The following is a 13,722-nucleotide window of genomic DNA, read 5'->3' as shown; positions in this document are numbered from 1 at the left end:
AGGAAATTATTTTGGAGCTCATCACCCACTTTTGCATCATGGAAAACACTAATCTCCTATATTTAAAACCAGCATGAAGAAAGTCACTTGCTGCTAAAGCAAAAAGGAACATGATTTTCTTGTTTCTAGAAGAACCCCTGGCAGTACTAAAAAGTCACCAAAATCCAGACATTTTTAGGCTGAAACAAGCATATTAGCATTCTAGTTTAACTAATCTGTGTAAGTCCAGATAAGCACTGCACTAGAATTGTCTTCTCAGAAGTCAGCTCCACCATATATCAATGCAAGAATTTCATCACACATTTAAAAAATTAAAAGGCATTTACCTAAGGCAGGAATGTGTGTGTGTGTGTACAATAAAGGATAGAAGATATTTAAGAAATTAGTACAAGCATGTTAATTCTATATTCTGCTTTCAGATGAAGTACTGGACAGAGGGGAGGATTATGTTTTCATCATGTTAGAAACTTAAAAAGAAAATTTAATCAGAATTACTGTTTCCTGGTTCCTCACTTGCAAATTTTTCTGTTCACAAGGGCAGAAGAGTGCCACGCTTTGGACCAGCTCCAGTTATACCCTAATTTTGGGGGATGCTGCTCAAGAATTATGATATGCCCCCCCCTAAGATCAGGATATTTTTGAATGTGGCAGAGACACAACAAAAGAACAGTAGTCCATTGGAACAGTTTTCCTTGGTAGAAGCCTTTGGGGTTTGAGTAACATTATCGGCACTTCACATTGTTGTTCCTTTAACACAACAAAACGCATCGGGTAAAAAAAAAAAAATAATTCCTATTTCAAAACAGAACTCCAGAGCTTTCATGGTGTAGTTCTTGAGCTCTGCTATTTCAGCTGAGCCCTACAAGCCCTCTCCCTCTACCCCTCATTCCTACCTTATCCCATCTCTATCATGACAATACTCCATAAAATGACTCCTTTAAATAATCTAGATTAAAACTAACTCTCCATATAGTAGTATAAAGTATTGCTTAAAACTCTGACATAAAAACACATCGGGTTCACAAACTTGTCACCATCAGCAACACAAACTGTTTGTTAAGCACTAGCAATATTTCAGTATATGAACACAAACATTGTACCATCCAGACGCTGGAAAAGACCCACCTAACATGTAGCAAATAAGTAACTTCAGGTTTGAATTTTCACAGATGCATGGATTCTTAAATTTAGGGGATACTATAAGCATTCTAGTCCAGACTCCTCTAAAAGACACCCCCATGAAGTTTTACTTTGAGCTTGCTAGTCTAAAAGCAGATTAAAATTATTTAAGTGAACAAAATGAAGATTTAGGTGCTTAATTTGTAGAAACTTTTACTATTATTCAGTTTTACTAATCACTAAGACATACTCAAATCAAGAAAACCTAATAATATGAGCGGAAAAAACTTTCCATGGTTGTAGTGAAATTGTCCACTTATTTGCGCTTGCAAAACTAAAATCAGCAGTTTAATAAAGTGTGAAATAACTGTAAGAAGCCAGCTGAACAACAGTAAATTTTATCTGAGTTATGACGACAACTGCAGAATTACTTTGTCTTTGGAAAATATTCCTCACCACTTCTCAAGGAGAAAGATGCCATGGGCTTCATGCCCTTTCTGCTTTATATATGCAACCTTAAATTTTACCAATTTCTGTTTCTGCAGTAATATATTATCCGCATAAGCAAAGCCAGAATTTTCCAAATTTATGCTAGCAAAAGAAAAAGTAGTAGAACTGAACATACCTGCTGATAGAAAAAATTTAGAGTTGGTTTGTCCTCAGTGAACTGGTTTAGAAATCCTTTTGGCAAATATCGAATCCTCAATTCATATCTGAAAAGCAAGAAAAAGAATTAAAACTGGTGAGACAAAAATAATAATCAAGATTTCCTCACAGATAAAAGACATCTTCAAACATTCTTAAAAATAAGGATAAAATCAAAGCAAGTTCAGAAAACTAAGGGAAAATTTCCTCTTGACTACTCAGAGAACTAAACTGGCATGCAGTACCTGACATTTCATAAAGATGTTTACGAAGAACCTTTGTAATAGAAGCAAACATAAAACCCTGCTGCCTTCTCAAAGCTTCAGTGAGGACTGAAGCATCAAGACTTGCAGCAGATAAGCTATCAGGTCCAAACGCACAGAAAGGGAGGCCCCAATTAGGTGATGACAGCAGAAGAGCTGCCATCACCACTGACATGACCCTCTGGCAACAGCTTTTATCTTTGGTTATCACAAGCATGGTACTTAAAACACAGATCCCACTGCTCCAAGTAAGAGTGGCAACCAGTGTTACTCACCAGAGAGCCACATCCTACAGACAAAACAAGGGCTTACTCAAGTAATATGACTCCGCTCCTTCCCTGATCCAAGTGCTGCAATGTTCACCTCTGAATTGTTCCAAAGGTTTTAAAGGGATTTCTCTGTAAAAAGGTCTCCTACTTCCTCCTTCATCATCAAGATGCATGCAAAAGCCAAATGAACCAGTTTTCAACGTGACAGTCATTTTTCAAGTTCACAGTACACCACGGAGTGAGGGAGATTGAGATTTAGCCTTGATCCATGACCTATACCAAATCTGTATCCCTTCTCAAACCCTAAACTTCCACTTCCAATCCCTAAATTTAGTATTATTGCTTGTCCTGCAGTATGTTTGACACACACTGCACGCTTCCTTCTCTAACACATTCCTGCAATGAAATTCTGATGATAAATGTCCTCATCCCTTTGGGTGGGCCAATACAGCATATCCTAAGTATAAAACTCTTTACAGCCCTTCCCCAAAATAAGTATATTTAACAATCTACTCCTGATGATAAGAGCAAATATTGCAACATTTCAATGTGTTGGTTTCAGCAAGGACAAGAACTTCTTTTCAGCAAGTGATTTGGCTGCCTGTAATCAAGATTTATACGGGGATTTGATAAAAAGTTACTAGGAGTTACTGTTGCTTAGGATTCCACTGCAAACAGAAGTTGCAGTAGTATTCTTTGCTTTCAAATCATTGAAAATACATTGACCTGTTAGAAATCATTAAAATAAGGAAAACATTTAGAAACTGTAAACACAAGTGCACAGACTGTATACCAACTAGGAACACTTAGAATGAAGTTTTTTCATAGTATGGCAAGTTTATTTCATAAAGGAAAATGCATGCTTAGTCTTGTTCTTAAACTAAAAAGAGTGTTCAGACTGTAGGATATACAAGAGAGGTAGAGGACACTTGAAAGAGGGCAGATTTAGACTGGACCTAAGGAAAAAAATTTTTTACAATGAGGGTGGTGAGACACTGGAACAGGTTGCCCAGAGAAGTTGTGGATGCCCCATCCCTGGAAGTGTTCAAGGTCAGGTTGGATGGGGCTTTGAGCAACCTGGTCTAGTGAAAGATGTCCCTGAGCATGGCAGGGGGATTGGACCAGGTGATCCTTAAAGGTCCTTCCCAACCCAAACCGTTCTCTGAAACAACGACACAGATAGGTATAAACAAAAAAAGAGTCAAAGTCACAGTTAAGACAAACTCTCAAAAATTACTCTAATTGAGAAGGCACAGAGAATCACTTGCTATTGCTGATCAGTGTTTCCATTTCATGATACATAGAAGTTATCTAGTTGTTCACTAAAATTTTAGATATAAGCCAAATTATACCTGCAGGTGTTTCACTGCTAGGGAGAAAAAGCAGCACGAGCACACTGTCCAGAAGCAGAAAAGCAAAGCCTTCCCTATCGCCCCCTTCTCCCACACCCATCTACCACTGAACACCACTGTAGAGACCGATATGGAATAAAACAAATCTGTGTAAAAAAATTACTGTGTAAAAAAAAAAAAAAATTCATTCTAAGTGTTCCTGGTTTGTATGCAGTCTGTTTGCATTTTGGGCGGTTCTATAACCCAGTGCATTTTAGTTGTCTTTCTACGTTTTAAGATTAAAACCAATACTGTTCTCTGAAAACTGTTCTTATTGATTTCTCATCTCTTCCCAGGTGCACTTTCTCCCGCTATTCTCTCCTCATCCTTTATCCGTTTCTACCTGAATTCCTCTCCGTGGCAGCAAGTTTCCACGTTGCCTTCCAAGCCTTGCTGAATGAAACAGTAAGCAGGAAAAAAAGAGTATTCAAAAGTAAAGATCCAACCTTTGAGCAAAGAAAAGTTGACTGACCCGATATTTGAAGGTGACTGGGTAACTGGTTATTCATATTGCAGTATCTCCTGGTTAATTAAAACACAATTTCGTCCTTTCCCATGGGAGCTGCACTTTGTTAGATCACTGGATGTTAATACAAAATATGGCACCTTTTTTTATTATTGTTTCAAGTAATCTTTGTGAGAGACTGGCAAACACATAGCAAAGGTTGACATGCAACTTCAGGGTATTAGCATGGCACAAGAGAATTTATAAATCAGTGAAGTCAACTAAGGAAAATTAAGGATCTTGCAAACTAACACAGGCCACTTTCTTGGGCAGAAAGCTACAGCTGTACCTGAACGGACTTCTACATACTTGGTTTGTGTACAAGACAGAACACCAGCACAGAGTGCTTCTGGGGGACAGTTAATGGAGAAGGTATTTTCAATTATTTCAAAGCAAAGAAGAATAAGTTGGTAAGCATACCTGCCCTAAGGAGTTATATTGGGTGCCCAGCTGTTGGCAGTGGGGCTGCAGGGTGGCCTCTGTGAGGAGAGGCCAGGGCTGCCCCATGCCAGACACAGCCGGTTCCAGCCGGTCCCAGCTGGCTCCAAGGGCCCCACCGCAGGACACAGCTGAGCCCCTCAGCCAAGCTGGGGGTGCCTGGGGGAAAAGAGGTTTCCGAAAGGGCACAAGGCGGCAGAGGCAGAGGAGGAGGAAGCCAAGAAGGGAGCAGCAGCAGAGGGACCCCGAGGCCGGAGGAGGAGGAGGGCAGGAGGTGCTGCAGGCCCGCAGCAGGGCTCCCCTGCAGCCCTGGAGAGACCCCGCTGGAGCAGAGACCCACCCTGCAGCCCGGGGAGGGCCTGGATCTGCCAGCGAGCCAAGGTCACCCAACCACAGGGGTATCAGGTGCCTGACCAAGGGGACCTTCTAAATCCTGGAAGGGCAGTGTTATGAGTCATTAAATGTGTTTTAAACATCTTATTTAATAATAGATACTGAAGATGGGGTGTAATCTTCACACTATACAAATGCAAAGAATCCTTTATTTGGCCTCCCAATATACTAAGAACAAATATTGCCTAAATACTGGTAGTCACTCCACACCACCTCTTTTGCTATTCAGTCATCCTACAAGCCAACAGAGAGCAGACAGGCCTGAAGAAATGCATGTGGAACTGATCTCAGACCTTCAGCAGCATACATATTGTCTCAGTCACCCTGATCTAGACCCGGATGTAGAACACCTTTACCCTCTGGGATTAAAAAAAAAAATACAGGAAAAGCAATCTTTCTCCTTTACAAGGAGTTGTCTTCTTAACTGAGGACCCATGACAAGTACTGCTTTTTGCAACAGGATCCCATGAGAAAATCAGGTAAGGCAAAACAGCTTGGCTGGGACAGTCCCTGAGAGTGACCTTCATTACCTATTTATAACGTAATCTCTGACTACGCTTATGGGAATGAAGAAGCTGACTTCCAAAGGCCAACTCAAGGATGGGCTTGATTTTCAATATCCTCTCAATCTACTGTCTTTGAAATGTAGCCAACTGATGAGGATGACATGTCCCTTTCTCACAAATCAAGTCTGGTTTTTGAGCAAGTATCCCAGCTGATGACCATTTCCCTTATGTTTGATAAAACCAGAAGACTACTATTCTACTTGCCGCTCTGCATCTATCCTGCGGTATACGTGCTTCCATGCACGCACTGACACACACTATGGGCCTCCACTCAGACCTGCAGAAAGGTGGGCATCAGTAGAGTTAACAAGTTGTATGGTGAAGTGACCTGTCCACAGCATAGCATACACTACTGACCAGTTCTAGAAGCTTCCCTTTGAGTAACAAGCACTACCCGGGCAGTTGGTGGACCAAAACAGAAAGGATGATCCAACTCTTAATATTTTGTAGCACTGAAAGAAATAATCTCACCAGTCCCAACCACGTACGTTGCTTCCTGCAAGTTCTAATTCAGTTCACATCAGCAGAAAAGTAACCAGAAAGGAGAAGATGGGAACAAAAAGGGCAGACAAAGGAGGAGCCTTGTGTGAATTTAATGAACTGAATCAGCTCGCTGAAGGATTAGACAAGCATTAAGGCACATAGAAGAAAAGGGAAAGGACTGGATAACTGGAAGCAAGAGAGGGGAGAAGACAGACTGTGGAGAGGAGAGGTACAGAGCTTTTAGATCAACTTAGTCAACTCATTCAATCATTCCGCAGGTGGTCTGGCCTTTGTGTCAGTGCCAAGGCATTTATATTGCAGCTATTAAAACTTATAGTACAGGACTGCTAAGCATTGGGACATCTTCTACCTGTTAGAGCCAAAGCACGAACGGTGCTTGGTTATAAGGACCTGCTTTACCTACAAACCTTAAGTATAGATCTGGAAGATGTCTACCCCACGTGGAACACTTTGTTACTCAAACCTCTTGATTCTCCCCTTGCGGGACAGAAAAGACTAGCAAATGGAACAGTGCTTTGGCATACTGCATTTTCAGAGACAGAAAGGATAGCTGCCATGATTGCTGTTGAAGGCTCAGTACTATAAAAAATGACCAGGGTCAATGCTATGAGTTAAGAGTCCCACATCCTGCTAACCCTAGTTCACCTAGCTGTACAGGGTAAAGATGAAGGCTAAGGGAGAAAGGCTCTTTAATCTTTCACCCTCATGTCCTTGGAAACATTCAGTCATTAAAATAATACTACTACAAGTGAAGATTAATTTCTTCATTAAAAAGTGAGTTTAACACATGCCCAGGTCTGCCTTGCCAACATAAATGCTAAGAGGAAACCTGAAGCAAACAAATCCACTCCAGTCTTTATTGCTGTCCCATAAAAAAGCCATGGGATTTTGTTTGTTTGTATTTCACTTGCCATCTGGGATCATCTCATGCACAGGTATACAGGCCTTCATACAAGCAAATGCTTAAGGAAGACTTAACAATTTATGCTACTGTAAGATAAACCTAAGAGCAGCAGCATTATTGGAATTCGGTAATGAACAAAACTCTCAGACTGCATTTGGAAGTCTACAGTTATTCTAGAGCAATTGCATGGAATTACACTCAAATTATACAATGCTTCTGTAGTGTTAAATCTTGCATAACTCAAAGAAATAAGATAGTATTACCCAATGTGACATAAAACACAGCAGACTCCAGAATATTTATTTCCTGAACTAACTACCACAAACAAATAAGCAGGCAGTTCCAATAATTATACCTCTGATCATTTTTGGCACTTTGATTTAGACGCATTTGGAATTTTCTAATGCTGGATGGAATTATCTTCATTGCCAGAGAATAAAATAAAATGGGAAAGGGATTTTGATTTGATACAGTTAACTAGCAGAAACATTCCGAAAGTAAACGTACAGCAAAGATGCAGGCACAGTCAATAAAAGGCTTTTATCTGACTTTTAGTGCCAATCTTTCTTCTTTGTAGAAAAAAATGAAGTATTAGGTCTTCACTGATTTTTCTTCAAAAACAAACAAAAAGCCCACCACAAGATAGTTCAAACCCTTGCTATCTCATGCAAAACACAAACCTTTTTATAGCAAGAAGACAGTCAAAGTAGTAGATAAAAGCAAACATAAGGGTGGGGAAAAAAGACTTCCAGTAAGGAGTGATTTCCTGTTCGTCTTTTGTGACATAATTGAGGTTATCCACTGGCAGTTTGGCAAAGCTAAATTGTATGTGCTCCTGCAACTGAACTGTTTGCCATAGGAAGAAGGAAGAAAATTTGACGTGACAGAATTCTGGGTGACCTTGTTGCCCTAAAGTCCACTATTATTTACTCTTCCTAAGCTCTAATTACAGCTCTGTGATCTGAAGCAGAGTCATATCCCTATTTCTCCCCTTCACTAGCCCATCCTCTGCAGGATTGTAAACAGCACCAAATACAAGCTGCCTATGCGGGAAATGGATTTTATTCTGGTAACTTTTGTCTACAAACTACTGTCAATCAGTGTAACTTCTAGTATCTGGATTAGTCAAGGAGAATGTCTGAGATCCAATTTCTGAACACCAAATATACAGCCCTTTTAGTTTAGATGATTTAAAAAAAAAAAAAAAAAAAAAAATCACACAAGAGTCAGTTACTGGTTCATTAACACTATAGGAAGCTTTCAATTTAAGAACCATGCCAAGACTTCTCTCCCTTTACTAATCTAACTATTTTTACAAGTACTGTCATATGATCTCAAACACTCTGTGTTATGGTATTACAAATATGACAGCAGCGTTTTGATTATGCACAGCAAATCTCCATGGGTTTAAAAGGTATGTCAGGCTGCATGTATTCGATAAAACATTAAACAACACTCTGGAAAGGTATTGAATAATTTACATCTTGCCATAGCTCTTTCATGAGTATTTTATATAATACCTTTCCACAAACTTCAAAACAATCTTCTAACTTTGCTTTTAGAACTGATTAACTTTGGTCTGCAATGTGTACAATGTGAGTTGCACCACCTAATAAAATTGGAACTGACACTTATAGACTATGTAACAAATTTCCATAGCATAAATTATTGACATCTTATACGCAGCACTATCATCATGAAAAGGATTCAGGAATCCCCTACTTCCTAAGCTGTGATTTCACAGCATTATCAATGAAAAATTTATTGTAAGGTATGGAAGGAAAAAGAGTGATGCACATCCTCAAAACAATAAAATCTAACATGCAAAGAAGAGAATGTGCAACATTTCCGAAACCTAACTTTGAAACAAATTAGGAATGTTTAAATTTGTTACATTTGTTAAAATCAGGCCCCTAAAGAGAATTTATAAATTGAAGATTGCCAACTGTGACATCTGCTAGTACATAACAATTCAATTTGCAAGAAATTAAGTATAGACTATTTACAATAATTCTGCACAAGATATGTGTAAGTCTTTAAAATAACTAGCAACTTTTGCACAAACTCTGGTTATGAACATAAACCACAGAAGAACATGCACAAAACCCCTGCAATGAACTAGTAATCATAGTAATCTACTTTTTGGTGTTTCCACATGAGTTTAGTACTATACTTGGTTTAATGGTATTTTAAAACTCTGAGCTCTGCATCTTCTCTAGTAGACAATTGTGTCTTTCTGCAAATAAATGTTAGTTTCCTCTTCTCTTTCTACCAGGGAAGCAGACAATCTTTCCTGTCTTTCTCTCCAGCCTACATCCTTTCCTGAGCATGTACCATCAGCTTACTCTGCTAAAAAGCTGAAGAGAACTCAACCTTCAACAGAGCATAGGTCATACCAGTTCTTTTAACCAACTAACTGGTATCATGAAAATATCTCAGCAAATGTATCTAGGCTATGAAAAAAACCCCAGGTTCTGCGGTTACCTTTCTTTTGTTCATTGCTCCTGGAATAACTGAAGATCCCAGTTAGAAGAAAGGCAGATGTCACTCATCGCTCTGGGTCTCAATTCATTATCCAAGAAATAATTTTACAACTATTTTTAGTTGAAACTGAAAAGTTTTACTGCTGCAGAGGGATAAACTGATCTATTCACTGCATTTCACTCTTTTCAAATTACATTTCTCCTACTTAGTCTGCATCTAAATACAACCAGTAGTTAACAATATTTTCTTGTTTTCATTTAAATAACAAGATTTATCATTTTAAATTTTCAGCAGTGTGCTTATACCACAAATAGGAATAGGATTCCTATCCTAAAACTTTTAAGGATGACAAAGCCTGAGATGGGGCTGGTTCACTAGATGTATCACAACTTTTGCAGGTTTTTGAGGACAAATGACCAGGAGATTTCTCCTCCTACTTTATGCCTCCTCTAAATCCCAGGCTACACTTATCTGTTCTCCTCAGTTTGCAGGAAACCCCTTACAACAACAAAAAGCATTCTTCACCGCTTACAGCTCTTTGATGTGAAAAGTTGTAGGTTTTTTTCCTGTTCCATCACCTCTATTTCACCACAAGAGGATCTTCCTTAATAAAGCAAGTTATAGAGTTGTTTTTCATGACAAGGCAAAAAGACTTATATGACTCGATTTTGACACTGAACAGATTTATACTCTTACTTCCATTCTTCTGGAGGGTGGGCTAGTTCAAATTTCTCTCTCACATTGGACACCCCCATGTCCAGGTGTAGCCAGTGAACCTCCTCAGACTGCAGATGACTGAGCCGTAACCCATAGCAGGCCACATTTTTCACTTTGTGACTGTCCACAATCTTCTGAATTATGCCCTAAAACAGAGAAACATACACTCCTTACAAGCCGTAAAAAGCAATACATATTTTATACAAATTCTACAGTAAGGCTTTACAATGTCACGATGTCATACCCTATACAAAATACTGAGCAATAAATCAGATACTACTTTTATTAAGAATACTAAACATATTCGACTGCAAGCTGTTTCAGACAAACATTTACAATTTCTGAAGTTTTACTGGCATGGCTTCACAAAACATCAGTAAATACATTTCCATCCGTCTTATCAGAATTAAGCCACTATTTCCTCTATACAAATCAGAATAACATAAAAGCCAACATATAAAAATCAGATTTGTGGATGAAAGCAAGATGCATTTGTTCAAAAAAACCCACCACCAGCCTTTAAAAGTCACTCTTCATCTACAGTTTGAAAATTGTCTTAAGACTTTCATCCTATTTAGTGCCCCAACAGCCAGGATTTGGTACATCGTGTCACAGCCCCTTGGTTTCCTTCCCCTTCTTCTCCCCACTCATTTTCTCCTGAGATTCAGCCTTTATAAAATGAGGCAAGAGACAACTATTTAGGAAGATTCTCAAACAAAACAGATGTCCTACTTGTTTGTCCTGAGGTAAATTCCATAGTTTGAGGATCTCTTGCCTGAGAAAGGAACCTTTCAAAAAAAAATTGTAACGGATTGTTGTTCCCCTTCCGTGTTAGACCTTAGAAAGGCCTAACATGCGGTAACTAAAATTCAAATGTGTTAGTAGATTGTGGATTAGCAACGTTTCAGGTGCAACGTGCCAGGCTGTCCTGCCCTTATCCAGATTAGAAAGTCAGCAGGAGATCACAGTTGCTGTCTCACAAGCCTGTGGAAGGTAAGGCTTGTCTCTCTGCAAGGCGGCAGATCCCTGCCAGTACAGAGTTTAGAGCTCAGCAGGAGCATAGGCTATCACTGCTCCCAGACACTTCTTTCAGGAATTCGTAGTCCTTTGCTTCTGACCCTGCAACGGTCTGAAAATTTCCTACTGAAAATACTCATGTGTGAGCGTGTGTATACACACACATACACATGCACAAGCTGCTGATTCTTGCTCAGAATTTCAGACAACATCAACACGTAGCCAGTGGGAAGTTCTGCAAGAGCCAGAGGTGGGCTACTAGGGTGAGCTAGGCAAAAGTGTTTCGGTTTGTTTTTTGTTTGTTTGTTGTTTTTGGTTTTTTTGTTTGTTTGTTTTTTTTACAGGATGACATTGTTTCCCGAAATTTATTATTTTATATCCCAAAGAAATTGTTTAAGATCTTGATTCTGCAAATTAATCAAGAAGAAAACTAACTGCAAAAAGAGAATTAAGCACTAAATCTGAATAGAGGAGGAAGATGACACATGTAGGAGTGGAATCATGCTTTTGGTGAGGTGATAGCAAGCTGTTAGCTCAGCTCACACATCTTACTAAACTGCAACCTTTAAATAATCTTCCAGAAGCAACACAGTGCATAGTGAAATGTAAAAAAATAATTCTTTCAAGCCTACAAGAAGGAAACACAAGCCGTGTTTAGTAAGTTCATGGAGTCTGAGTCAGAAGAGGTTCCATCAAGCCCAGCACCCTGTCTCCAACAGCATCAGTGTGAGCATCCTCAGAAGCTTCATTCGCTTCAGTACCAGTAGTGCCTCCCAATACCCTTGTCTTCTTCCATGCCCAGGAGCTGGACATCAACTGCAAAGTGGATGACAAGCCCTGCACTTGAAGGAAGATGGACACAAACAGCAAAGCATACAAGACGCTTACGGAGGACTGTATCATGTGGGAGGGAAACTTCAAAACACACTGGCGAATCAACATTTTCAAGTGGCGCTACCAGCTGGCAGCACCACATAAACTAACCAGCAACAGCCAAGTCCTGGCAGCCAGAAGATGCCCAAGTTGCTGGGACAAACGTCCAATGCAAACAGAAGTAACCTCCCTGCAGGTATGTTGGTAAAACAACTGAAGGAAGAACCACAGTGGCCAGAGATGGATGGCGGGGGAAGAGGCGACACCAGGCAAACATGTACGACACTTCCTCTAAGTGCTCTCCCAGCCTCTGACTATTTTTATCTGAGTGGATTTCCTGAGCCAAGCATTGTTTCTGTCATTCACCAGCCTTCAATGAAACTCTTCCAGTTACTCATCCTGTCTCCTCTTAAAGCAGTTAACTTTTTGCAACCTTACCCAGCAAGTTCCAAAGATCTATTATCAGGTCAGTGAACAGTTTTCAAACTGAATTAAATGTATTGAGCACAGCATACAAAAATTCGTTAAGTTTGTTTCTTGCCTGTATTTAAGGGTCTTTGTATCAAATACCGCAAAGGAGAACAGTTGTCTGTATCCTGGGAAACACATAACAACCACCAAGTACTCTCAGAAGTGACAGAGGCACATTTAACCTCTTCTTCAACCAAAGGACAATCTCTGCTTAGTTAGTAAAGCCTAACATTTTGGCAGGCATGCTCTCCTCTAAAGGGAACACTGCCAGCTTTTCTATATGCATGCAAACAGAAGAGATTCATTCATTTTCATCTCATTCTGCACCCTGCATAGAGTACGTAACATGCAGTGTTTGTTTTTTGAAATCTACCCCTTCCCCTGTCTCTGATGCTGTCAGTTGATAATGAAAACGGGGGTACATGTTCTCAAACGATAGTTACGCCTGCTGTGATAAGAAATGGCTTTGGAAAGAAAAAAAATTATCTGTGACCATGAACCACCAAGAATACTGATGCATAAGGCTCAGCTGAAACCATTAGTATGTACTCAGGAAAGAATCAAGCCAGACATCTCAGAACCCCTCTAATTTTTCAGGTTGGGATTTCGAAAGGACTAAAGAAGTCAGATGTCTCAATTCCCACCAAAAGCGAGTGAGATTTTTAAGCCTCTATCCTTTTTATATGACCAATCAATTCTAAACCTATCACAGAACAAAAAGTAAATAAAAAAGTAAATAAAAAAAAAAAGTAAATGTATTTTCTAAATTACATAAGATGGGTACCCCAGCCCTTCTGGCCAGGTAGTTGGTATCACCCCAAGAAAATAATTAGCAACAATTAGTACATACTGCAACACAAGAAAAATTCAACTAAGCATAAACATTAAGGAGATAGCAGCATTGGTGCAAAGGAGGTCAAATGCAAGTGTTTGAAAATACATTCTAAAAACTTATGTATGCCCAGAAAGGAAGAAGTGATGCTTTATGCGAAACAAAGATGTTAAGTGGCTTCTCTTCTTTTTTTTTTGTTTAGGAATGCCACAGAGCTCATTCCAGACGCTAACAAACCATAGCCAGAATGAAAAAATGGAGAAACAAGGAAATATGGTGATTAAGACACTCAAAATGGCTGGTCTGCAGGGGAAGCCTCTCAAGTAAAACA

The 13,722-nt window shown here is 39.5% G+C and overlaps 1 protein-coding gene across 8 annotated transcripts in view; it reads right to left on the bottom strand.

Annotated features, from left to right (window-relative positions):
- Positions 1 to 13,722, bottom strand: part of PTK2 (protein tyrosine kinase 2) — a 232,081-nt gene that overhangs the window by 116,828 nt on the left and 101,531 nt on the right. For all 8 annotated transcript variants that reach the window (XM_072851822.1, XM_072851825.1, XM_072851823.1 and 5 more), the window contains 2 exons: positions 10,178 to 10,344; positions 1,745 to 1,832 (listed from right to left, as the gene is read on the bottom strand). In XM_072851822.1, the coding sequence (XP_072707923.1) occupies positions 1,745 to 1,832; positions 10,178 to 10,344 (255 nt within the window). The remainder of the gene's footprint in view (positions 1 to 1,744; positions 1,833 to 10,177; positions 10,345 to 13,722) is intronic.

Source organism: Ciconia boyciana, chromosome 2 (assembly GCF_034638445.1).
Source record: "Ciconia boyciana chromosome 2, ASM3463844v1, whole genome shotgun sequence".
Classification (NCBI taxonomy): domain Eukaryota; kingdom Metazoa; phylum Chordata; class Aves; order Ciconiiformes; family Ciconiidae; genus Ciconia; species Ciconia boyciana.
This window is presented reverse-complemented; position numbering and strand designations above follow the sequence as displayed.